Below are 27,999 nucleotides of genomic sequence, written 5' to 3' on the forward strand. Positions count from 1 at the left end.
ACCCTTTTTCTTCCTTTTTTTCGCTCCGCGCGCTGCAGAAGTCCCCGCAGCCCCTCCCCCGCGCCGGTTCCTCTGGGTCCCCCCTCCCCGCGCCGGGCTCCCCCCGCCCCCGCCCCTCTCCGCGTCCCCCTCCTCGCGCTCCGCCGCCCCCGCCCCGGGCTCCTCTCTGTCTCCCCCTCCCGGACGGCGTCGGCGCTCGGCCGGGCCCTCCGCGTCGCCGGTTTGTGAATGAGACGCTCAGTTTCTCAATGGAGCCGCGGGGGGCTCGGGCTGGCGCAGTGCGGCCGCAGCGCTGGCAGTGAGCCGGGAGGGGGGCGCCTTTCCCTCGCTCCCTCCCTCTCTCCTTCCCTCCCGCCACCGCGGCTTTTGAGGAACGGGGCTGAGAGGCCGCGGCGCAGGTCGCAGGGCCCCGCATCCCCGAGGACGCCTCCGTCGCGTTCTGCTGGAGCCGGAGCGCCGCCGACGAAGCTGGACGCCGAGGAGGCCGGTGGCCTTCGGGATATTTTCCCCAAATCCCCGCGGTCCTTTGCTCTGGGTTTAGAAACTTCTTGATTTCCCATTTCCTTTTGTAAATCCCGGTTAGCTCCTCGCCTGCACTGTTTTTTTTTTTTTTTTCCTTTTCCGGGAGAGGTGGGGGAGTGTGAGGAAAGGAACGAAGAAAATAAAAAAGGATTTCCGCCCAGAAGAGAGCGACAGTTCTGAGAGCTTTTTCTTAAGGAAACAGAAGCGGCGTTTGCGGCCGCCGCGGGCGCGGGGCCCCGCCGGCCCAGCCATGCGCGAGCCGGCCCCGGGCTGCTGAGGCGCGGGCACGCGGAAGCGGAGGCCCACCGCACCGGGCTCCCCGCGCTCCCGGGCGACTTCTGTCCGCCGGGCGGCGGCAGCGGCGGTGGGATGGAGCCCGCGACCGCGCCCCAGCCCGACATGGCGCCGGAGCTGACCCCGGAGGAGAAGCAGGTAAGCCGGGCTGCGGCCGCGGCGGTGGGTGTGTCCGGACCCCCGAGGCCTAGCCGGGCTGCGCTCTTCGCGACCCCGGTCCGCGATGGCCTCCAACCCCCCTCCCCGCGCGGCCGCGCCCCAGGCCGTCGTCCCCCAAGCCGGGGGCGCCGCTGGCCGCTGCTTCTGCCCCCGGCCTCTTCAGTCTGCTGCTTACGGGCCGCGTCTTGCCCCCTCCCAGTATTCCGATGATGATTGCAGTTTCTCCAGTTGGGGGCCTCCCTTTACCCTTACCAACACCCCCCGACGTTTGTAAGAACACCTATGTTGCCTCTGGCCCTTCCACCCCTAAACGTGTTTTGCTTCATTCCGTGAGGGTTTGTGGTTTTCTAATGTCAGAGAAAGCCCACTTTTGGGGGCCGGATTCCTTCGGGGACTGCCTCCCCTCCCCAGGACAGTGAGAAGTCCGTAGATGCTCTAGATTTTCAGACGAGCCCCTCGGGCTTCTTAGAGGACTGTGGCCTACTTGGACATCCTTCTGGAAGATCCAGGCCTTCTCAGGCTCCCGAAGTCCCTGGCCTTGACCGTCCTGTTCAGCTTTCTCTGGCCGGGCGCATCCCTTCACCCCCACTTACCTACCCCCATCTCATCTCACTGTCTCCATCTTTCTGAAGTCTACATTGCGCCCCATTGTCCCTTAAAGCTTAAGTTCCCAGAAGGAAACGGTTTGCGGTGTCATTTGAGGGCCTCGGATAAGGAAAGAGCCCAGGGTCCTTATAACTTTCCCTCGCCCACATCACTGTTGGGGAGACACGGATCACTCCTCTGAGGAAGGTAGTAAAATCTGCTAGCTGAGATTGGAACGCTAAAGTCTTTTTGCTCTTTCTTCCTTAGCACTGCCCACATCCATGTTCAGATATAACCATGCTCTGATTCTATGTTTAAAAACAAAACAAATAAACAGAAAAAAACCCTAAAAAAAAAAAAAAGATGAACCTTGCTGGTCACCATTTCATGCTTGCCAGGCCTTGTTTCCAAGGACCACATTTGGTTAGTACAATCTCTAGTGTGGAAACAGTCTGGTTTTACAAACTAATATTGGTTAGGCTTGTTTAAGACCAGGTTTTTAAAATGCCCTTGACTTTTCTCCTCATTTGTGGAGATGACTTTTTTAATATTTGGCTTCAGACCACAGGCTTGTCTTTTGACGCCTAGAGATAAAATCAGCATGAGGAAAAAAAAGATTCTGCTGCTCTGTACAAGCAGTGGTAACATCCTGGTAACTGTAGTGTAATGCAAGCAAGTAGCCAAGGAGACCACCCTGCCAAAATTAGGGAAATACTATTTCAGCACTAAGATGCGATGTGTTTGGTTGATTTTAAATGGGCAGAACTCTTTCACTTCTTTTCTTTTTGTTAGTCAGATTTGAACTTTTTATATATTCTGAGACTTGAGGGCATCAGTATTCCACTATGAAAATGCCATTTGGTTGCGAATTAAAAAATTTAAACTGAGAGAAGTAAATGTTAAAGTGTACATAGTATTGATAAAGTATTAACTTTATTCTCTACGTATATACAATGTGTATACATATGTACAACTGTGTTTAAACTAGAAATAGTATCGAATGAATGTGATGGAATTAATAAGGACTAGATGGAAATAGTAAAATGTACATATATTAAGATCAACAAGTTCTGTGGGTTTTTTAACCATAACTTTTCCTACAAAACACCAAGTTTTCTACAGGCACTTCAAAATGTTGAGACATAAACATAAAAGCATAATTCCAATTGTGGTAATGCCTGATAAAATATCATATTTTAATTTAATATCACATGAGAGTACTCTTAACTGGTAAGATTACTTTAAAATATTGAAATTAAACAGCAGCAGATGCACTTTTGGCTTATCAAAGTAGTTATCATGGGAAGTAACACTTCATTCCATAATGCCCAATTGCTCAAACCAATTTTAGAACTCATTTGGAGTTGATGTCAAACTTTGTGTCAGAATCTTTGAAATATGTTTAGTGTTGGGAAAATCTTGCACATTTGAGCATCCATCTGATTTTGGGAAATAGAAAAAAAATTTTTGGAATCCAGTTTCATAGGGAAAGGAGGATATCAAACTGTTTAACACAGTTTCAGGTTCTTTATGAGGTGTGTAAACTGTCTTAAAGATGTTTTTGGAACAGATCCCTCTCAAATAGTACCTCTTTCTATACAGTCGTGCAAATCATAAACCCAAAAATTTTCTTGGATACTTTGCTCTCTTTCAGCCCCTGTATGTGTTGTACATCATCAGGTTTTCCCGACTATCTCTTGAATTCTTTGACTTCTTCCACCCTTACCACCACCATTATTGTCACCCTAGTTCAAGCTGCTGTCATATCCTGACAGAACTTTTGTTTTCTGCTTGATCCATCTGCATTCCTTAGCTCTTTTTCCAAGAAACACAGGCAAATCGCAAATCTGATTGCATCTTCCCTTCCCTGTGTGTGTTAGTCGCTCAGATGTGTCTGACTGTTTGTGACCCCAGTGAACTGTAGCCCACTAAGCTCCTCTCTCCAGGCAAGAATACTGGAGTGGGTAGCCATTCCTTTCTCTAGGGGGTCTTCCTGACACAGGGTTTGAACCTGGGTCTCCTGCATTGCAGGCAGATTCTTTATCATCTGAGCCACCAGGGAAGCTCAAAATTTAAGCATTTATAAAACCCTCAGTGGCTTTTCATAGCTCTTGGGATTGTTACAGCTCGTGAATGATTTGTTACAGCTCTTGAATGTGGTCTGCAATGCCTCAGCCCTTGTATGGTTTAGAGCCTTAGTTTATTCTCACAGTTCATCTTTGCTCCAGGAACACTGGCCTTTTGGTCCTGCATTCTTGCCTATTTCCTCCTGCTCCAAGGTCTTTGCACAAGTTGCTTTCCTCTGTCTGGAAATACCCTCCACTCTTAATTCCTTCTTCATCCTTCAGCTAATGGGAAGGAAGACCTTCCTTGTTCTCCTTAGCTAGGTTAGATCTGTTATTGGCTCTCAGAGTACCATGTACTGTCCTCTACATCACTTGTCACAAGTTTACACTGTTTGTATGATTGTATGGAGCTTCCCAGGTGGCGCTAGTGGTAAAGAACCCTTCGGCTAATGCAAGAGATAAGAGATGCTGATTTGATCCCTGGATTGGGAAGATCCACGGGAGGAGGGTATGGCAACCCACTCCAGTATTCTTGCCTGGAGAATCCCCATGACCAGAGGAGCCTGGTGGGCTACAGTTCATAGGGTTGCAAAGAGTCAGACACAACTGAAGCGACCTAGCATGCACATGATTGTATGATGGGAAGCTCAATGAGGCTTGAACTTTGTCTGGTTTTGCTCACCATTATATGAACATTGCTGAGTATGACTGACACTTAATGAACTGTTAGGAAATATAGTACTGGTGGAATGAAGAGTAGTTCTATATGTGATTTGTTTACAGACAGCATCATCTTTCCAAGTGGCTTATAAAAATAAGGGCATTGTTCATTTTTATATGTTTTGAAGGTCATCATTATTACTTAATAGTCTCATTTCCTATCTAGGCATGTTTTGAACTGACATTATACCCAGTCCTTTGTAACCTTGATGTTTCTTGCCTTTATGTTTTCAGTTCTCAATATTATAAAGCCTACAATTGAGTGACAAGAAAAAGTATGCTTTGCCTTTAAGAAGTTTACATGAATAACAGCAGAGTAATAACAGTAACTGTTTCCTGTGCTCCTGTTTTGAGTCAGGCTCTGTGCTGGGCATTTCACATACAGTTAATCCTCATAAAATTGGAATTATTATCTCATTTTGCAAATGAGAAAACTCAGACGGAGAGAAGGAAATTGCCCAAATGGACATAGATGGCAAGTAATGGGGGCTTCCCTGGTGGTTCAGTGGTAAAAGATCCACCTGCAATGCAGGAGACTGGGATTGATCCCTCTCCTGGTCGGGAAAATCCCCTGGAGAAGGAAGTGGCAACCAACTCCAGTATTCTTGCCTGGGAATTCCTGTGGACAGAGGAACTTGAGGGGCTGCAGTCCATGGGGTCTCAAAAGAGTTGGACATGACGCAGAGACTAAACAACGACAGCAGCAAGCAAGTGATGGAGCCTTGATTTCCACTCAGCTCTAGGTTATTCTGCCTCCACTGCAGATGTTCCCTCTGTTACACTCACTACAGTACATCTTGTGAAGCAGTTGACCAGCTTAATAAGATGCCTACATGGATATGTAATAGCTAATTTTGGGTTTTGGTATTGATACATATATGCACATATATACATGTATTGATATGTGTTTGATTTTGAAGTTTTTTTTAATGAAGAGAGTTTTTTTTTTAATTTATTTGACTGCACCAGGTCTTAGTTGCAGCACAAGAGATTGTTGATCTTCATTGTGGCATGCAGGATCTTTAGTTGTAGCATGTGGGATCTAGTTCCCTGATCAGGGATGGAACCTGAGCTCCTTGCATTGGGAGCTCAGAGTCTTAGCCACTGGACCACCAGAGAATTCCTTGATGCTTCTTAAAATATAGTATTAAAAATTCAGGGGCTTTTTTGGTGGTCCCATGGCTGGGACTCCACACTCCCAGTGCTGGGGGCTCTAGTCCCTCCCTGGTCAGGGAGCTAGATCCCACATGCTGCAACTGAAGAGTGAAGATTTGGTGTACTGCAAATAAGACCCTACACAGCCAAATAAATTAAAAAAAAAAAAAATTGCAGACAGAAAAATTTGGAAAACCTTTTTCAGACCTGTTTATTTCCAGCAGAAACATATTGTACAGCCTGTGCAAGAAATTATGATGAAATTACTCTTGGAAAAAATTTGTTCCTTAAGATAGAGTTGGCAACTCTCCATTTTGAGGTGTGGTTACAATAAAAATTTACTTATTAAAGTATTTTCTTTTTCTTTTGAATATGAGAAATAGCTATTCTTAGACCAAATATGAAGGATATTATTTCTCCAAACTATAAAAGCCAAGGTGTTTTTGTGTCAGGAATATATTCTTTTTTTTTTTGGATATGTGTGAATATAAAAGCCTTTCTTAATAGGCTTGCAAAACTGTAAATTTGCCAGTGTGAAGGGTAATTTCTGCATTTCAGAACTAATCTTCATTCTTATTATTGTAATTGTATTAGTTTTACTTTTCCAAAGCATGTACTCTCACATTTGTAACTTGACCTGAATTTGGTAATTTTATCAGATATGCTAAATTATAATTAACTTGACTACCAGGGTTAGTTAAGAGTGTCTTACTCATCTGTTTTTTGTCCACATAACCTAGAGAAAGTGGGGTATCTTGGATTGCATCAATTTAGGATAAGTTATGAGGAAAACTTCCTCTTTGCGATAAACCTTAAAGATGTTTAACAAGGATTAGAAACCTATTTGATGGATTATCTAAGGAATCACAGCCTTTAGGGTTTTTTGGTTTTTCACAGATTTCCCAGTAATGACCAATAGATTAATTGTTTTCTAAAATAGTTACACTTTTATTCATATTTTCATTTTAGTTGGTTCTAATAACCTACAGAATTCTTCTGTCACATTATAAATATTGCATGTTTTTTAAAGTTGTTGTAACAGATAATCTACTAATACTTATTTTCAGAGCTTCCAAAGAAGCTTTTTATTTTAGAGTTCATGTTGTTTAGAGCTTATTTGTAAGGATTAATAAGCTAATGCATATAGAGAATAATGCATTATATAGTAAGTACTCCGTTACATTAGCCATTACATTCTCTGTCTTTGAATAGTGAAAGAGTTTAGAGCCAAGTTAGCTTAAACCAGTCCTAAGGGAGAAAAATATTCATATTTCACACTGAGGACCATCACTTAACATGGATTCTTTTGAATGCCAGAAAATAGTTGTCTTGCAACTTCATAGTGTAATTTTCAAAAAGCTATTCTGATTCTGTGCCATGATTTGTGTTCTTATAACAGGATTTTCTGAAATTAAAATTTTAACTGCCTTGCAGTGGACTTTAGAGATTTTTGGCATTTTTCCCAAGGGCAGGGGTTTTGTCCTGGTTCTTGTGGCCAAGAATGTCCCTTTTCCCACAGCCTCACATGTCCTGTGCTAAATGTCATCTGTCCCCCTGGAAGTAACCATACGTCAAGGACCAAATGATTCATAATGTTGAGTCCTTCCAGAAGGAGGAAGGAGAGGAGGGATAGATGAATTCTCATTCCTTTCCTTATTGCCAGTAGCTGAATATATTGTAATTAGCACTTAGGCAAGATCTCATTTGGATGTGAGAATTTTCTTTTTTTAAAACTTCTGAGTATATCAAGGGTCTTGGACTTTAGTTGTGAATATTAAAGAGACCTGTAGGTTTTTTCCAAGGAACCTAACCTCTATTACTTACTAATGAATTGAAAAGTAAGACAAACACTCTAAAAAGGAACTGAACTGTTTTACAGAGGTAAAAGTTAAAACTCATTGTAGGTCAATACAGCTGAATCTCATTTTATGACGTGTATCTTTTATTGTCTTGGAAAAGACATAGTAATGTTGGGATTCTCCAACTTTGTTATTTAAATATTCAGTTTAGTCGCTCAGTGGTGTTCAACTCTTTGCGACCCCATGGACTGCAGCATGCCAGGCTTCCCTGTCCATCTCGAACTCCTGGAGCTTGCTTAAACTCATGTCCATCGAGTCGGTGATGCCATCCAACCATCTCATCCTCTGTCATCCCATTCTCCTCCTGCCTTCAGTCTTTCCCAGCATCAGGGTCTTTTCCAATAAGTCCCCATATTAAAACCCATTTTATAGCAGAATGGCTGATCCACTGCAGTGTCAATATTACACATCAGAGCCCCTAACTCTAGTTATTTTTTCAGGTACTTGGATGTTCAGTGCAATTTCGGCCATTTCACACCTGTTTTATCATTCTGCCTTGATGTCTTAGAGACAGTTAGGGCTACTTTCTTTTTCCAAATCAATCAGTATTACATTCCCGGTGTTCCCCCATATGCCTCCACACTGGAATAGTCACTGTTTTTTATTCCTCTTCCTCTGGAGTAGGGGCAGATATTCCTAGAATAGGTAGTTTAGCTTGCACTGCTCAGTGTTGGAGGGCCTGTACTTACTGGAATGAACGCTTTCATATATGATTTTGAAAAGGCCTCATTAGAACCTAACTGAGATGGCTTGGGGCTGGGGACTGGGAATAGGAGACGGAGAAGCTTCAGAGCCCATGGGAAGAGTTGTTTTATTAAGGATTGGTTATCTCTTAGGTCCAGACTATAAAACGATGAAACCAAAACAGTAGATTAGAGATGGCTTTTTCTTTAGTTTCTGCTTCTGAGAAAAGCATTCCATTCTTTTCTCTGGGAAAGACAGTTTCTGTTATGTACTGGTTTCCTCTAAAATACCAGATCCATTCAAAACAAACATGCACCCTTCTTGTCTTTTTATCCAGCATGGGTAACATAGATCTAACTAGCCTAGTAGAATTATTATGAAACCAGAATTCATTCTCAGAATTGATGGGCAGATTCTAAAGAGAATCATCCATGACTTTAATCCTGAAGTGTCTGGGGATATTAATCCTTTAATTACTTTTTCATTGAACAATGGCTAATCTTTCCTTTTGCATTTACTTTTTTATACCTCATTGTTACATGATAGACATCATTATTAAAATGCACCTATTTTGAAATAGGTTTTTTATATTCTCTACAATGATCATATGTTTCGTTTATCATTAAACCCAGTAACTTTCTGTAGAAAGTGATGCATGCACTATACACGTTTGGGATTATGTTACTCACTGGTGAGATCCCAGTATTTAAGATTAATGCAAATCTGGTTTTTTTCCAAACAATATTTACAGGTGAAATCTGGGCCTTTGGAGAGTTGATGGCAATGAGTCTTAGGTAAACTTCAGGAATCCCTGGCTTTCTTTGTGGCTCCAGGCATTTTATCTAATACTTTATTTAATTGTATTTAACTCCCCTATGGGCTTCCCTTGTGGCTCAGATAGTAAAGAATTTGCCTGCAATGCAGGAGACCCGGGTTTGATCTCTGCGTCGGGAAGATCCCCTGGCGAATGGAATAGCTAACCACTCTAATGTTCTTGCTTGGAGAATGGAATGGACAGAGGAGCTTGGTGGGCTACAGTCCATGGGATCGTAAGAGTCGGACATGACTGAGCAGCTCTCATTTTAAATTCCCTTACAGTTACAAAATGCTCAGTAAATGTCTGTGATAATAGTATTCTTACCCTTTGTGCTATAGGAAATCATGTTTTTCAAATAAGAATAGGAGAAAAAATTAAGAATCTTACTTTGTAGCAATGAAATAGAAGATTTCTAGGTGGCCTAAGACTTCTAACAATTGCCGTGCGTGAATACTGTATCTTGAAGATGGTAGTGAGGCTGCCTGTGCTCATGTTATGCTACAGCAGTTAATGCACTATCCATTGCTTCGTTGGTTTATTTCCTCTCAGTTAATAGATTTCTTGTTTAGGTGCACTGATTATCATCTTTTTGTTTTTTCAAGATATAACTTTAAAAGGTCATCTGATGATCTAAAAATGACATGTTTAGAGTACAAAGAATGATAGTTTATGTCATCTTTCATATCTTAGTTCAACAGCTTCTGTGAAAAAACTCCCATTCCATTGTTCATATCAGTGGTTCTCAACCAGGGTGATTTTGTTTATTTATTTCCAAACTTAAAACTTTTTATTTTGTGTTGGGATATAGCCAATTATGGAGAAGGAAATGGCAACCCACTCCAGTATTCCTGCCTAGAAAATGCCATGGACAGAGAAACCTGGCAGGCTGCAGTCCATGGGGTCACAAAGAGTTGGACAGGACTAAGGGGACACACACACACACACACACACACACACACACACAGCCATGGACAGAGAAACCTGGCAAGCTGCAGTCCATGGGGTCACAAAGAGTTGGACACGATTAAGGGGACACACACACACACACACACACAGCCATGGACAGAGAAACCTGGCAAGCTGCAGTCCATGGGGTCACAAAGAGTTGGACACGACTAAGGGGACACACACACACACACACACACACACAGAGCCATGGACAGAGAAACCTGGCAAGCTGTAGTCCATGGGGTCACAAAGAGTTGGACACAACTAAGGGGACACACACACACACATAGAGAGCCAGTTAACATCGTTGTGGTAGTTTCAGGTGAACGGCAAAGGGACTCAGCCATGTATTTACATGTATCCACTCTCCCTTAAACCCCCTCCCATATTTTTAAATTTTTTTAAATTTATTTTTGGCCGCACTGGATCTTTGTTGCTGCAAGAGGTCTTTCTCTCATTGTGGCGCGAGGACTTCTCATTGCGGTGGCTTCTCTTGTTGCATGAGCATAGGCTGAAGGGCTCTCAGGCTTCCAGAGCTGGCTCATGGGCTCTAGAGTGCAGGCTCAGTAGTCGTGGCACATGGGCTTAGTTACCCCGTGGCATGTAGAGTCTTCCCAGACCAGGGATCAAACCCATGTCCTTCGCATTGACAAACCGATTCTTAACCACTGAACCAGCAGGGAAGTTTGTCAATGACTAGAGATACATTTGATTGTCCCACCTGGGGATGCTACTGGGATCTAGTGGGCAGAGGCCAGTAATGCTGCCAATATAATGATGGGCATAGAGCCCACCACAACCAAAGGTGAACTGGCCCAAAATGTCAGTAGTGCCAAGGTTGAGAAACCCTAGTTTACATCTGAAGAATTTTGTAGTTCTTAGGAACAGAGTTACAAGTTCCTACTTTTTAGTTCAAGGCAGGTCTTTGGTTAACACAGTAAATATTTGTTCAAATTCTGTGTCCCTAAATACTGGTTTCTGCAATTGACTTCACATACTGAAAAACTCCAGTCTAGAACAGAATTGTTTTGCAGCATAACCATCACACAAGACAGAAGAGATATTTCCACAGCCTTTGCTGGGGTTTTTAGAGACGGGAGAGTTTATGTGACACTACTTGAGTCCTGCCATGGGATGATAGTGGGGAATTGTGATTTTTGCTTTCCCTTACAAATATTTCTGTGTTGCTACTAAGTGTCTGTGTTCTTCCATTGGGTGAGGTGATTATTATGTATCAACCTCTTTTCCTTTTCATGTTAATGTCTGCAAAGAGGAAAGATTTACAGATCATAAACAGAAATACAGTTTGCTCATTCAGCAGTCATTTATTGTCTGTTGCTGTGTGCCAGGTTCTTGTTCAGCATGGATTGAGGGCTCTTTGTTCTGAAGGAATTGCCCTCCAGTTATTTGTGGGCAGGTCTTGAATTGTGGGGTATCTACCAAGGAGGAGGACCTCTTATCTACAGCGAGGGCAGACACTTAATCGTATACATTTTTAGTGTACGTTGTGAGAGTTAAAAATATGTTTGCTGATGAGTGAACCTGTGTATGTTGAAATTATTTATTCCTCACACACCTATGAAATGAGTATTGTTTTGTTTAGTATGATTATCTTCCTGATACAGGGATTAAGTTCAGAAGCTTTCAGCAATCCACCAGGGAGGCGACCTGGGGCTCAAGCTCTCTGACTAAATGCAGTGCTATCTCTAGTAAATGTCATCTGTGTTAATCAAGTGTTTCTGTGTGTGACACAGTACATGCATATATACCAGAAACAGCTCTTTCTTGGCCTTTGTATGTTAAATATTCTGGTTTCAACCATTTACAAATTTCTCTACAGACATGTGACTCCATTGTTCCTAGCTGCTTGTTGTATATTTATGAAATAAATTATATGTTTTAAGGGGGTTAGTGAACTTGAAGTTTCATATAAGTCTTTGGCTATACCTCTCAGAATGTTGTAGGTTTGTGGTTTGCCTTTATAAAACTAGTGTTTAGTCTTGTCTATGTGGAGTTTAACCTTTCAGATACTACTATCAGCATCATGGAAAAGTATATATGGTGTATTTGCCTACCAGTAATTAGGATGAGACTACAGCCTTTTAAATTGTTTTGTCCATGATCTCTTCAGTTCACCCACGTTTTTGTCTGTACTTAAGCTACTACTGGGGCTTCCCTGGTAGCTCAGCTGGTAAAGAATCCACTTGCAAGGCAGAAGACCCCGGTTTGATTCTTGGGTCGGGAAGATCCCCTGGAGAAGGGATAGGCTACCCACTCCAGTATTCTTGGGCTTCCCTGGTGGCCCAGATAGCAAAGAATCCGCTTGCAATGCAGGAGACCTGGGTTCGATCCCTGGGTTGGGAAGATCCCCTGGAGGAGGGCGTGACAATTCACTCCAGTATTCTTACCTGGAGAGTCCCCGTGGACTGAGGAGCCGGTTGGGCTACAGTCCATGGGGTTGCAAAGAGTCAGGCACGACTGAGCGACTTGCAAAGGGTCAGACGCGGCTGAGCGACTCAGCACAAGCACCAACTACGACCAGATTTCCCTTTCTAACTCTCGCCAGGCGTTAAAGTTGAGGAAGAAATTTTTTCCAAAAAAAGGATTTCTTTCCCTTGGTTTTACTTTCTGTACGTATAAATTTTCTAATGTTTGTAAAGGAAGAAAAACAGTTACTAAGAGAGAGACCTAAAACCTTGAATATAAAACATAAGCACAAGAAAACAGTTTTAGTTGGGAATGAGACAGTTTGTCTCGTTGACTTTACCTCTCCTATGACAGGAAACCTGGAAGTGAAGAGAAAATGGTATTTCTGGCAAGGTTAGGGATATAGCTAGCAAGATTAAAATATACAGAAATTTCCAGCATACTTTTTTTTTTTTTTAATCATTTTAGATTAGGATTCTGAATGTTTTAGAGAAATCATCTGATGTTTTTTCCTACTAAATGCTGGTGCACCATTTTGTTTATAGGAAATAAACTGCATTGTTATGGAATTAAATTAATAGTAATATTTAAAAATTTTGAAAACCATTCTTTTTTTTTTTCTTTAACCACCTAAAGCATCATTTTCTTTCATAGCTGATATCAGGCTAGGGAAGTACTAGCTTTGGAGGTGATTTTTGTGAGAAAATTAGAAACAACTGGAAACTTGTGTTTTGAATAAAATTGCTAGGACCACTTGAACATGGAAACTAGTCGGAACCTCTGATTGTTGTCATGCTGTCCTTACAGTGCTAGAAAGAAGTATTGGTAAAAGCCCACATCAATCTTGTAATAATAGTAGTGGCTAAGCACTAACTTGGGTGGCTATAATTATAAAAGAAAAAACACCAAGAGAGAGAGAGAGGAAGAAAGAAAGAAAATAAGTGTTGGCATTGCTGGTGGGACTGAAATATGGTATAGCTACTGTGAAAAACAATTTGGTGGTTTCTCAAAAGGTTAAACATAGAACTACAGGTGTGATGCAACAGTTTCATTTGTAGGTATGTATCTAAAAGATTAAAAGCAGGCCCTCAAATAGATACATGTAGGTACATTCATAGCAACATTATTCCCAATACCAAAAGGTAGAAGCAGCCTGACTATCCAATGATAAATGAATAGCTAAATAAATAGAATAGATAAATAAATAGAATAGATAAATAAATAGAATGTAGTATATACATGTATTGGAATATTATTCAGCTTTAAAAAGAAATGAAATTTTGATATATGCTATAATATGGATAGGTCTTAAAAACATTATGCTTACTGAAATAAGCCAGACACAGAAGTCAGATGTATGATTCCACTTGTATAAGGTACAAATTCATGGAGACAGCAGAATACCAGGGACTGGGAGGAGATGGAAAGGAATTATTGTTTGATGAGTATACAGGTTTTGTGGAGGGTTATGGAGAAGTTTTGGGACTAGATAGTGGTAATGTTTCACCCAACTTTGTGAAAGCGTTTAATGCCACTGAATTGTATACTTACAAATGATAAAAAAAATCAAAAATATTTTGTATATATCACAGTAAAAAAAAAAACAGTTAAGCACTATTCAAAGTGTTTTATGGGTCTTAATTCCTTTAGTGAATAATGCAGCTGGTGAGTCAAAGGAAAGAGAATAGGTGTTACTTCCACTTCTCCTTGGCTCCTGATCTTAAACCTGGAATCTCTTATATAAGTACCATTTATTGTTTATGGGTGTATCTGTGTTAATGATTTGTTAGAATGTGAATTGTCATCTGTTTAAACTCCTGAATATTTCACCTGTGAGATCCCAGTTCAGTTCTACTCTGTAGGAGAATAAGGACTTTTCTGTGAAGAACAAAGTTCTGAGTCTTACGGTATAAATGGACCCCGTATATATAGCATTCTCGTCTCCTCCCCCTGCCCCCCGCCCGATTCCCAGTACAGTTCTGGGAATGACTTGAAATATTGTTGATCTAGAGCCCTGGTTCTCAATGTGTAGTCTCCATATCAGCAACAGGCATGCCCTGGGAGCTTGTTAAAAGTTCAAATATTCAAGTCCTATCCCAGACCTACTGAGTCAGGAACTCCAGGGCTGAGGTCTAACAGTATGTATTCTAACAAGTCTCCAGATGCATGCTCAAGTTTGGAAACTGGTAGTCCAGAAAATAACTAATGTGCTGTTGTACTGGTTGGGGAATCATTTAAAACTGAGTTTAAACATTTAGGTTCACTTCAGGAGGGGAAGATTTACAAATTGCTTGCAAATTGCTCTGGAACTCTAGGTGTTGAGTTTGTCTGAACTGGCTGAAAGCTGCAGGAATCATCTCATTCTGTACTAGAGCTGTGCTGTTCCAAAGACTAGCATTTACCATGATCTGATCCAAAGAAAGAGCAGAGCCTTACTACTTGAGAAGTAGAAAGGAAAGCAGGATGTCTGCAAAACAAGGCATTGAGATACCTGACGTCCACTACAGATGGCATTCCCTAGAGAGACGCTCGGCTTCCGAGGAAGCATTGACTGAAAGAAAACACAGGCTGTTCAGAGTCAGCCAGGAGAAACCCGCCAGCTTTGACAGGGCCAGTTCATAGGGAAGCTTGTGTTACTCCAGTGTCCGTTGCCCTGAGAATCTGGACCTAGGAGTTACTGGATTTTCCCGTCTGGATCCTGCACAGGAGCTGAGCCAGTTCTGTTTGGAGTTGAAAATGGGACATTGCAGTGAGGACGGCCAGACTGTAGGCAGCTTTTCCAGGCTTCGTGTAGGTTTGCAAATGGTCTCTTAGGTACAATAAGCTGATCTGCTTGTACTGTTTTATAAACATGGATAAGTTTGTCCTTTAGTTAGTGAGAGGCCTCCTTGGATTTGGAAATATTAATCCAGCAAGTTTGAGATGTCTGGATGACTGACATTGCCTAATTTGCAGTCTCCCAGCCAGATGTATCTGTTTGAGGGAGTAATGAAGCTCCAGGTCGTGGTCCCAGTTTCTTGAATGTGTGACAGTCAAAATTCAGTAACCTAAGGCTTGGCCGTAGGACAAAAACTGGGTCAGTTAAATTTGGTGTCGATAAGCAACAGCTGGTCTAATATGCAGGCCAGGGCCAGGTTAGCCACAGGTCTGATGTGCTGAATCCTAAAGCGTTGGATTAGAAATCGTCAAGTCAGCCTAGTCAGATCCATGTGACATTGGCAAAACTGAGCTTGAGGGATGTGAGAGAGGGTGAGGAGAGGGGGATGGAGATGAAGATGGGGGGAGGAGGTATATGGGGGTGGTGTGCTAGTTATTAGGGAATGGAAGCAGTTGAGAGGTAGCTTCATTGTGTGAAGTGGGAGGGAATATAAAACCAAAAAAGAAGGAACTTGCTATTACATTTTCAAAGCATCTCACCACTCTGATCTTTGCTTGGACTGATTTTGATTTGTCAGTGACCATCTTAAAGTTTAGCATCAGAACTGAAGACAGTATTACAAATGATGTCTGATAGGCCCCCTTGTTTTGGGCACCATGCTTCTGTAATGTGCTCCAAATTCAAAGCAATTTTTGGCAGTTTTAGTAAACTGCTGACTAATAGATTTAAGTCAACGAAGATTCCTAAGTCTTTTCTTATGAGCTTCTGTTAAATTTCATCTGGTGCTTCTAAAATTTATTTTCTTGCCTTTATCCTTAAATATCATTTTGTTAGATTTAATGTTCACTACCATTTGTTGAGCTTTAAGAGTCAAAAACTTTACAAATGTTACTTTTTCTTCCCTCTTACACCAATTCTATGGGAGTGTTGCTTCCATTTTATTTGTGTGTTTGATTTATTTTTATTTTTGGCTATACTGGGTCTTCATTGGTTCATTTGCGAGGGCTTTCTCTAGTTGCCTTGAGCAGGGGCTTCTCTTGCTGTGGAGCGTGGGCTTCAGGCACAGGGGCTTCAGTAGTTGGGGCTGAGGGGCTATAGAGCGTGGGCTCTGTAGTTGTGATGCATAGACTTAGTTGCTCCAGGGCATGTGGAATCTTCCAGACCAGGGATCAAATCCCTGTCTGGCAGGCGGATTCTTATCTGCTGTACCACCAGGGAGGTCTTATTACTCCTCTTTTAAAGGTATGGAGTCTTTAAGGCTCAAAGTAACTTGCTTGCATTCTAAACACTTAAGTGCTAGAACCTGGTATTCAAACCCTTGTCTGTCTGACCCCAAAACTTCACTTTTGAGTACCATTCTAGCCCATTGTTCTATCCCGTTTTGATCTTTTAGATCTGTCTTCTCTTTTACAATGTTTGTTGTCTAAGCTTAGCTCTCTCTCTCAGCCTGACCCAATGCCCCTATCTAAGTCATTTATAGCAGTGGGACCAGGCCAGGGAGGGATGTAGAGCAAATCAAGGAACAGAGTGTGAGCTTTACAGTCAGACTTGGTTTTGGAATCTTGGTTGTGTCATCAAGAGGAGTGTGAGTTGGCAAAGTTCTTAACTTGTCTGGGCCTCTGTTTCCTTAAACATAAAACGTCTCAATACCTGCCATTGGAAAAGTTGAATATAAACAACATGGATGCAAAGTGCTTGACTCATGGTCTAGCAAGCATACTGTAGGCTCTCAACAAACATTAGTCTGTCTCCTTTCTTTCAGAGAATCCTTTAGCATTTTTTTTTTAATATCCTTTAAAATCTCCCACCTCAGGTCCCACTCAATTTTTTTACAAATTGACTATCTTTGGGTATAATTGTTTATTGTTTCTCGCAGGGTATATCATAAGCCCCACAGTGGCAGCACACTTGGCCGTAGAAAGAAGTGGTTAAGAACTGTACCATAAGTTCTGTGTGATTATGAGTAAGCAGCTTAATCCCTTTTTGCCTTAGTTTCATCATATGTAAATTATAGGCAACTCTGTAAAGAATTGTTATGAGGATTAAATGAGTTAATATATGTGAAATTCTTGAAACAATTTAATCTTTGCTACTATGAATATCTGCAAATTGCAGATAATAATGCCCACTTTGTAGGGTAATTAGCGAATTAAATAAGCAGTCAACTGCTTAACATTTAACATTTTAAAGTTTATTTATTTTTGGCTGTACTGGATCTTCGTTGCTGTTTGTGGGCTATCTGTAGTTGTTGCAAGCGGAGGCTACTCACTAGTTGCGACGCTCAGACTTCTTGTGGTGGCGTCTCCCGTTGCAGAGTACAGACTCTAGGCATGTGAGCTTCAGGATTTGTAGGCTCAGTAGTCATTGTGCATGGGCTTATTATTTTCTCCTTGGCATGTGGAATCATCCCAGATTGGAGGTTGAACCCTGTCCCTTGCATTAGCACGCAGATTCTTAACCACCAGGGGAGTACTGCTTAACATTTTGATTGGCAACTATACGGAAATTAATAGAAGGAAACTTTCTGTCCACAAAGACAGCATGAAATGCTCATCAAATGCCTTGCTAAAAGTAGATCTGTTTTGTACATCAATGATTTTCAAACTTAATCACACAGAAGAATCATCTAGGATCTTGTTCACATGAGGATTCTGATTAAATGTGATGAGGCCTGTGGTCTGCATTTCTGACTTCCTTGGCGATTCCACTACTACTTGTCTACAAGATGTCACTTTTGAGTATCACTGCTAAATAGTACATTCATTACTTTTCAGTTTACTGTATTCTTTCTTTAAAGACTTGTTTTCAGTAAATCATTTCTGGTGATCAGTATTCCCCTGCCTAAAAGCTCAAGGCCCACTTTATTTTTTTGGCCTCACCACTCAGCTTGTGGGATCTTAGTTTCCTGACCAGGGATCAAACCTGGGCCCCAGCAGTGAAAGCACTGAACCCTAACCAGTGGACTGCCAGGAAACTCCTCAAAGTCAACTGAAAAAATGAGAAAATATTGGCCAGGGCTAGGTGTATGTGTATGTGAGAGAAAGATCAGTTGTGTAGTTCGCAAGAATTGATGTAAAATTGTCAGGGACTGGTAACTTGTAGTCCTCAGTAGATACCCCATCTTGAAATTAGAGCTACATTTGCTTATCCTCAGACTTTGATGCTTTTTTCATCCTTTAAGTTCTATTGCAGATGTTCATCAGGCTCCCTTAGAATTCCCAGGATTGTCAGGTTTAGTAGGTCTGGAGGCTTGAACTGCTTTAGAATAATTAGGGGCTCTATTACTTTGAGCTTCAGCTCTTGCTTTCCACAGGCTTGTTCTTCCTCTCTTCAGGTTGGAGGTTGTAGTTGTTGATAGAGAAATGAAAGAAATAGGAGTTGATCTGGACAGTTGTCATAAAGCTCTTTTTGGTATCTTTTTAGTTTTATTAATGGACCATGGCTTATTCTGGGCTATGACTTTCTTGGCACTTTTCCTTTAGGTCAGAAACACTATTCTTTTTAATCTTTTTTCCTGTGCCCTCTTCTTGGTCCATGTGTGTGTTGGTGGGAGTGCTTTTAACATCTGTACTCACTGGAGAATGCTGTGCAACCATACTACTGTGTTTTTTATTTTAGCTTTTCTTATTTTAAATTTGAATTGGTATAATTCACAACTAATTGCACAATTGATTGTCAGGATCTCACTTTTGAGAATTTCTTTAAAAAATACCAGCAACTCTTTTCTCTGTAGAGTTTTAGGTTATAGATTTAATTTTGTGAAATCTATATCTTGAAAGCAAAGAGGAACTAAAGAGCCTCTTGATGAGGGTGAAAGGAGAGAGTGAAAAGCCAGCTTAAAACTCAACTTTCAAAAAACTAAGATCATGGCATCCAGTCCCATCACTTGATGGCAAATAGATGGGGAAAAAGTGGAAGCAGTGACAAATTTTATTTTTTTTTGGCTCCAAAATCACTGCAGACAGTGACTGCAGCCACAAAATTAAAAGAAAATTGGTCCTTGGAAGAAAAGCTCTGACCAACCTAGACAGCATATTAAAAAGCAGAGACATCACTTTGCCGCCAAAGGTCCGTATAGTAAATGCTACGGTTTTTCCAGTAGTCATGTATGCATGTGAGAACTGGACCGAAAAGAAGGTTGAGTGCCGAAGAATTGATGCTTCCAAACTGTGGTGCTGGAGAATACTCTTGAGAGTCTCTTGGACAGCAAGGAGATGAAAGTAGTCAATCGTAAAGGAAGTCAACTCTGAATATTCATTGGAAAGAATGATCTAAAGCTGAAGCTCCTACTTTGGTCACCTGATGTGAAGAGCTGACTCATTGGAAAAGACACTGATGCTGGGAAAAATTGAGGGCAGAAGAGGGTGACAGAGGGTGAGATGGTTGGATGGCATCACCAACTCAGTGGACATGAATTTGAGCAAACTCCAGGGGATAGTGAAGGACAGGGAAGCCTGGAGTGCTGCAGTTCATGGGATTGCGCAGAGTAAGACACAGGTTAGTGACTGAACAACCAACAACAGCAGTGTCTTGAAAGCACTATAAAGCACAATGGATTTTTTTAAAAAGTGAACTTCTTAGAGTCTGAAGATATGAATTCTGAGTCAGGTTCGTTTGGGGCTCTTGGGCATGTTACATAACAGTTGGAAATCTTAGTTTTCTCAACTGTAATATGAGGATAATGAGAGTACCCACCTCCTAAAGCCATTGAGAGAACTTCACAATCCCTGTAAAACTAAGTATCTGACCGGTGGTTAGAACTCAGTACCCAATAAGTATTTGTTAGCAACTATTTTTGTTAATGGTCTGATGTTATTTACTGATGTGTAGTAGGATTTACATAATGCCTTCTGAGAGCCCATTATTGGATTGTGTGAAGTAGGTGGTTGTTACCCTTTTTTGAATGAGGAAGTTTCGGCATGAAGAGTTCTGACTAGTTTGAGGGCACATTGCTGTGGCAGAACTGGGTCTTTAATCCAGTATTACTGGTGCCACTTCTAGGGCTTATTCTCTTTACTGCATCCTTCTGATGGCTGGCTATCAAACTTTTTTTTTTCTGCTTCTTTTTTTATAGAAGTATAGTTGACATACAAGATTGTATTATTTTCAGGTGTACAGCACAGTGATTTGACATTTATATTTATTACAAAAACACAGGAATAGTCTGATGGAAGCGATGCATAGGGCAAGGTATGTGGAAAGGCATATGGAACTTCCATGTGCTCTCCAGGCCCAGGTGTACCACTCTCCCGAAATCTCTGTGTTCACCAGCCCAGAAGCTCCTTGGTTATCAAACTTTCAAAGATCACATGGTTACTTTCTCTTTGAGACCCCTTTAGTTTTGCTACTAGTTTATCTTCTTGGTCTGGATTAAATCTGGTATAGTAGTACCCTCATCTTTTTAGAACAAAGCTGTCAGCAAGATTTTATCAGATTTTCAACCTCCTACCCCCTTTTAAGATAAATTTGATACCTTGCCAGTGATAAGAAGTTTGAAGATTTCTATCTCTAACATGATTATTACCATGCCAATTGAGGGATCTCAATCAGAAAAAAAATCTATATTCTCCCATCATTGAGCAGGCTGAAGGGTACTCTAGCAGCTCTACCATGTCCATTACTCTTTGATTCTCATTCAGAAATTCTCTAGTGTGATTTATGAATTTCTACTGGGGAATATCATTTGGGACACATTGCCATCCCACTTTCCCCTTTAAGATTTGAATGAGAAGTCTTCTTTGGTGGCTCAGTGGTAAACGATCTGCCTGCTTATGCAGGGGACACAGGTTTGATCCCTGATCTGGGAAGATTCCATATGCCAAGGAACAACTAAGTCCATGTGCCACAACTGTTGAACTAATACTCTGGAGCCCAGGAGCCGCAACTCCTGAAGCCTGCACACCCTAGAGCCCGTGCTCTGCAACAAGAGAAGCTGCCACAATTAGAAGCCCATGCACTGGAGCTAAAGAGTAGCCCCAGCTCACTGCAACTAGAAAAAAAGCCTACGTAGCAATAAAGACCCAGCACAGCCAAAAATAAATAAATTACATATATGAAAAAGATTTGAGTGAGATTTGCCCATCTATTGGCATATAACATTCACAAATTCATTAAACTCAGATTTTCATGGGTAGGAACCATGTCTTCATAAAATTTGTAAACTTTAACTTATTTTGGACATCTCTCTTATAGATGTCTTTTTTAAAAAAAACAATAAACCTCCTTTATTCCTTTGCATTTTCTGTTTCTTCAGTCCTTTTTATTTTATTTATTTTCTGGCTGCTCTGCATGGCTTGCAGCATCTCAATTCCCCACTGAAGGACTGAACTGCCTTCTGCAGTGGAAGCATGAGGTCCTAACCACTGGACCACCAGGAAGTTCCCTAGATGTCTTAAGATAGTGGCAATTTAATTTTCAGATATTTTCTTTTGTGACTTCATAGTTACCTCTCTTATTTCTTTTCTTATGTCATTCCTGGTATTCTTTGCCAGTTTTATCCAGGAATTTTTCTCCCTCAGTTTTCAGTTTTAAACTCTTATAATCAGATCAATAAGTATTCAGATGAACATGTTCTTCCTACTCCCTGTCAACAACACTCTTTTAGCAAGCCAAAAGCCCGTCATCATTCACATATTCGCTCATCAGAATGGTGCCATGCACTGTGCTTGGTGTTAAGTATGCATCTGTGAGCATGGGAGACTTGGCCCTTGCCCTTCCTAAACTTACAGGCCGACAGGAGCAGGTAGACAATAGCTTCTATAATACTGTGTGCCTGGGTGGAAGACAGTGAAAACTTCCAGGATGAAGAAGTGGGATTTAGACAGACACGTTAGAAAAGACCCTGATGATGGGAAAGATTGAAGGCGGGAGGAGAAGGGGATGACAGAGGATGAGATGGTTGGATGGCATCACCGACTCACTGGACATGAGTTTGAGCAAGCTCTGGGGGGTGGTGAAGGACAGGGAAGCCTGGTGTGTTGCAGTCCATGGGGTCGTAAGAGTTGGACATGACTGAGCAACTGAACAACAAACAACAAATAAAGGGTGAATAGAAGTAAGCCAGGGTAGGGAGGAGGGAAAGGAGAAGAATGTTCCAGCAGGATCTGGCATATCTGATTTACTGATAGTCGTTCACGTCCTCCTTTCTTCTCTTATGTCTCAGCCAGCAATTGGAAGAAGAGATAATTGTTACTAAACGCCTTCCCCATCACCTGGGTACCACAAATCCTTTTGATTTTTTTTTTCTCTAGAAATACATTCCAGGTTCTTCTGGTTGTGTAGTTCACCCTCTTATTAACCAGCTGGAATGGGTAGCAGCTGGCAGGCTGCCTTTGGGTTTGTCCTTATGGAAAGTGACCAATTATGTACTCACCGCCACTTCCCACAACCCCTGTTTCCCCCTGGAAACATGGATGGCTTTGCTCTTGTTGATGGTGAGGAGCTTCCTGTTTATTCTCCAGATTTCTGTTTTTTTTTTTTTTTTTTCTTCCTGTGTTTCTTGCCTGTGTTGTTTTTCTTCTGCCCCTCAATCTCTGGACATGAATTTTTTTCCTATGACAATTTAGAAATGTTTGCTTCCTTATTTTCTTGTTGAATTATTTCCTCCATCGTCTCTGGGAGTTCTTCATCCTCTTTGATAACTGTTGTCTGGAGAGTGGTATTTAAGCCTGAGAGGAGAGATGCCAGCTTGTGTTGAGTAAACATGCTTTTGGCAAAGGCCTCCATCAGGAAAGCGAATGCGGCACAATTCTGCAGTGCCTTGGAACATCCCGTTTAGTCCTTCTTGTTGTTCAGTCTCTAAGTTGTGTCCGACTTTTGCAACCATGGACTAGCACGCTAGGCTCCTCTCTCCTCCACTATCTCTTGGAGTTTGCTCAAAGTCACGTCCATTGAGCTGGTGTTGCTATCTAGCTATCTCATTCTCTTCTACCCCCTTCTCCTTTGCCTTCAATCTTTCCTAGCATCAGAGTCTTTTTCAGTGAGTTGGCTCTTCTGTTTAGTGCTGAAGGTTCCAAAAAGCAGTTATAATCCTTTATCCCTTTGTAGAGCTCCCCAAATCTTCATTTGGTGGCATTGTGTTCAGATAACCTTATTATATATATTTTAGTTAAAGACTATATAAAATTAATATATTTTATTTTGGGGGTAGATAATGTAGTCACATGATTTAAACTTAAAAAGGTACAGAGGAGAATTTGGTAAATATCCTCCCTCTTGCCATATCCCTCAGCCACCTAGTTCTCCTCTGAGACAACCAGTGTTACCAGTTTCTTATATATCCTTCCAGAGTAATTTTGTGCATAGACAAACACACGACATACTATGTATGTCATAATATATATTTCAGGTCATGTCCCAACCAGTACTGGTCTGTGGCCTGTTAGGAACCAGGCCATATAGCAGGAGGTGAACACTTGTCTTCTACAAAACTGATCCCTGGTGCCAAAAAGGTTGGGAACTGCTGATACAATATATATGCTGATGAGATGAATGATGTGTATCCAGTATTTCTCAAGGCCACTTGGTGGGTAGAGAGACTGCAGGATTTGAAAAGTTTTGAATTCAAGCCTCAAAACCTCAGCTATGCCATTTATTAGTTGAGTGACCTTGAACAGCTTGCTTAGGCTCTGTGTGCTTTGATTTCTTTTTTTTTCTTTTTTTTTGCTTTGATTTCTTTATGTGGTTGAATATGATGTATTCCAGGCTTCCTGGGTGGTGCTACTGGTAAAGAACCTGCCTGCCAATGCAGGAGATGTAAGAGTTCAATCCCTGGGTCAGGAAGATCCCCTGCAGGAGGGCATGGCAACCTACTCCAATATTGTTGCCGGGAGAATCCCATGGGTGGAGGATCCTGGCAGGCTACCATCCATAGAGTCATAAAGAGTCAGACACAGCTGAAGCAACTGAGCACATGCACATGATGTATGAACAGTTTCTTCTTTGCTGCATGTTAGATGCTTCTCAAGTGGTTGCTTCTTGCTGGACCACACTCTTTGGCCCATGTGAACAGGGAGAGGCAGAGTCTTGCTGTAAAAATGAATGGATTGAATTGCCTTCTTTACTGTAATATGTGACCAATGCTGCTCTACTTATGAAGGGAACCATGAGCCAGGGGAGACAGAAAGAGCACTTTGAAAAGAATAGAACATTTTTTGTTTGTTGGGAATTGGTGAACAGCTATTCCTGGTCTAAGGCTTTCATGCTTGACTGTTGGAGTGCTGATAAACCCTAGGACTTCACTTCTGCTGGTAGGAAGTTACTAATGTTGAGGAGCTTTTCATGTTTAATAACTCAGTTAGCTCTGGTTCTTCAGTATTGCTTGAGCTTTGGACTCTTATGGGAAGCTTCGATTGGTCAGCCCTACTTCAGGTTTCTTGCTATTCAGTTCCCATTGTGATGTTAATCCTTTAATAGCAATTAGTTTTTATTCTTTTTGGTTCTTGCACAGTGCTTGATTAATAGATGGAAGAGTCTGAATTTCAGAACCAGTCCCATGTGGTTTTATCAGAAGGATGGTGTTAGGCCTTCTTTCATGGTTATCTGGATTCAGCATTTTTGATGAGATTTATAGTCCTTTGAATTTGAGATTTTCTTGGTCTCTTAATGGGTGAAAGAAAGAAATTTTTAAATAATTAATTATTTTGGCCACCCCATGCAGCATGTAGGATCTTAGTTTCCCAGCCAGGGATTGAACCCACATCCCCTGCATTGCAAAGAGGATTCTTAACCGCTGAACCACCAGGGGAGTCCCAAGAAAGAGATTTTATATAGTTTAACACATGGATTCCAGAATAGAGACAACTGCTGATGTGGGGATATCGCTTTTTTTGGGCGGGGTATCTTTAAAGTAAGAAAAATTTCAGGACTTCTGGTGGTCCATCAATTAAGACTCTGTGCTCCCTGCAGGGGGCACGGGTTCAATCCCTGCTGGGAGAGCTAAGATCCCGCATGCCATGGCCAAGAAAAGAAGTAAGAAAAAATTTGAATATCCACTGTGCAAGATTCTAAGTGGTTTCAAGTCACTGGTTGTGAGTTCCCAAATTACTGTTCTCCAGATTGCTATTAGTGATTTATCTTTTATAAACAAATTACATTTACTGTCTCTTCTCTGAAGGAGCTTTGTATTTAGTATATTGCTAGAGAAAACTGGGGAACCACTGAAAGGTATTTAAATATATGGATTTAAGAATTGTATGTCATGTTTTATATATTAGGAAGTGTGAAATACAGAGTTTCTTATAGCTAAGGCCCAAGGAATCAAAATTTAGAGACATTAAAATATCCCATAGTTTCTCTGACTTTTTGAAAGAAAGCATTAAAAATAAAAAATGAATGAAAGTGAAACTAATTTTTTTTAAAGTTTGATCCATTGAAATAGAGAAAATAAATAAGGACAATGAAGGAAAAGTGAGTAGAAATCAGACTTGAGTGCACTGTAAGTACTTAAAAAAGAAAGTGAAGCGGGTCTGATTGCAGGCACCACCACTGTTGCCTTCTTGTATTTTTCAACTGCTGTAAGAATGATCCTAGAACTGACCCCAGTGGGAGGTAGACTAGGAGTTGTTGTTCAGTCACCAAGTTGTGTCTGACTCTTTGTGACCCCATGGATTGTAGCACGCCAGGCTTCTCTGTCCTTTGCTATCTGCTTGAGTTTGCTCAAACTCATGGCCGTTGAGTCTATGATGCCGTCCAAACATCTCATCCTCTGTTGCTGTCTTCTCCTCCTGTCCTCAGTCTTTCGCACCATCAGGGTCTTTTTCAATGAGTCTGCACTTTGCATCATGTTGGAGCTTCAGCATCAGTTCTTCCAGTGAATATTCAGGGTTGATTTCCTTTAGGACTGACTGATTTGATCTCCTTTCTGTCCAAGGGACTCTCAAGAGTCTTCTCCAGCACCACAGTTCAGAAGCGTCAACTCTTTGGCACTCAGTCTTCTTTATGGTCCAACTCCCACATCTGTACATGCTGGAAAAATTATAGCTTTGACTGTACGGACCTTTGTCAGCAAAGGGATATCTCTGCTTTTTAATACACTGTTTAGGTTTGTCATAGCTTTTCTTCCAAGGAGCAAGTGTCTTAATTTTGTGTCTGCAGTCACTGTCCAAAGTGAATTTGGAGCCCAATAAAATAAAATCTGTCACTGTTTCCACTTTTTGATAAATCACTGAGATGTTAACAGATTTTTACTTGGTTAATTGATCTGTGGTAAGTTCACTTTTTTATAGGAAAAAGTTATGTGTTTTTCTTTTTAAAAAATAAATGAAAAGGTCAGTTATTGCATTTAAAAAATGAGGACCACTTATAGTTCAGAATGGCTGCACAGATTTGGTTTTCATTTCTAGCCATGTTTTTTTTTTTTGGTTAGGAATTTTGGCAGGCTACCCGTTGGAGTATCTTTTTTTCATTTTAAGAAAGTTTTTGGTGGCAGTAATTATAGGATAAGTAACATTGGTAGTAATTTAAGTAGGCAAATAAAACTATTTTGGATTGATTTGAAATTCATATATATTTTTCCTTTTTTTTTTCTGAAAGAAAAGTATTAGCATGGAACAAAAGGATAAAAGGTGTTTGGTTCTGTGTTTTACAGATTGATGCCATGTTTGTGGTGTCTTAGTGTTTTCAACAGAAAATTGATGTACTTTGGGTATGTGGTGGTCCTTTGTGTGAACATTCCATAATTTATTCATTTCCTTTTTTGTTATTGGTCCTTTAGGTTATTTCTAACATTTTGTCATTAGAAACAGTGTTGCAGTAAATAACCGTTTATCTAGTATTCATTGCAGCATTATTTCTAATGGCAAAATATTAGAAACAACTGTATGTATCTGTCTTTTACAATCATGTTTATATTTCTGTACAGTGGATTCCTGGAAGTGGTTATGTGGGTCATAAGGTTTACACATTTAAAACTATGTTAGATAAGTGCCAAATTGATTTTTTAAAAAGTTTTATAAATTATATAGTTGCCACATTGTGTGAAAGCATTCATTTCTTACATTCTCTCTCTCTTTTTTTTTTTTGGCTGCCCTGTGTCACTTGCTGGGTCTTAGTTCCCTGACCAGGACTTGAACCCAGGTCCCCACAGTGAAAGCACCAAGTTCTAATCACTGGCCCACCAAGGAATTAAGGAATTCCCCTATATTCTTGTCAATACTATATATGTCAGTCTTGTAAACTATCGTCAGTTGATAGGAGATAATGGTATCCCTTTTTATTTATCTTTTAATATCTATAAATTTTATTTACTTTTTGACTAGGTTGGACTTCCCTGGTGGCTAGATGGTAAAGAATCCGCCTTCAACACAGGAGACCTGGGTTCAATCCAGATGTAGTTTAAAAGATGTGAAAGTTTATAGTTTACACTATTTCCTAGTCTCAGTTCATTTCCTCTCTTCAGAAATGATCAATATTATCAGTTGTTTTTTTTTTTCTGGCGTACTCTTCTATAAAACTTTATGCATGTATGAACAGATTTGTATAATACACTTTTCCTATTAATTGACATATCACTTGTATCATATATACACAAGGATTATGTATACAAATTCTACATATACTTAAGATTATTTTTGGATTTTATTCTCTTCTTTAAAGTCCTGTCTTTATGAGTCAGGTTTCTCTCTTTTTTTTTTTTTCCAAGTATTACTTTAAAACTTTATATATTTATTTATGACTGCGCTGGGTCTTTGTTGCCCTTGGGCTTTCTCTAGTTGAGGTGTGCTGGCTCCTCATTGTGGTGGTTTTCTTTGCTGTGGAGCACGAGTTCTAGGCTGTGAGCTTCAGTAGTTGCAGCACATGAGCTCAGCAGTTGATCCCTCTATTCCTAGAGGAAATTTTGCTCAGTAAAAAAATATATATATAATGGGTGTTGAATTTTATACAGTG

General features: G+C 40.9%; 1 protein-coding gene across 1 annotated transcript in view; it reads left to right on the top strand.

Annotated features, from left to right (window-relative positions):
• Positions 1 to 249: 249 nt before the first annotated feature.
• The window catches only part of PTPN9 (protein tyrosine phosphatase non-receptor type 9), a 73,603-nt gene continuing 45,853 nt past the window's right edge, over positions 250 to 27,999 (top strand). The window contains exon 1 of the mRNA XM_065906797.1: positions 250 to 954. Within this exon, the coding sequence (XP_065762869.1) occupies positions 892 to 954 (63 nt within the window). The 5' untranslated portion in view covers positions 250 to 891. The remainder of the gene's footprint in view (positions 955 to 27,999) is intronic.

This window comes from Muntiacus reevesi, chromosome 15, assembly GCF_963930625.1.
Source record: "Muntiacus reevesi chromosome 15, mMunRee1.1, whole genome shotgun sequence".
NCBI lineage: Eukaryota > Metazoa > Chordata > Mammalia > Artiodactyla > Cervidae > Muntiacus > Muntiacus reevesi.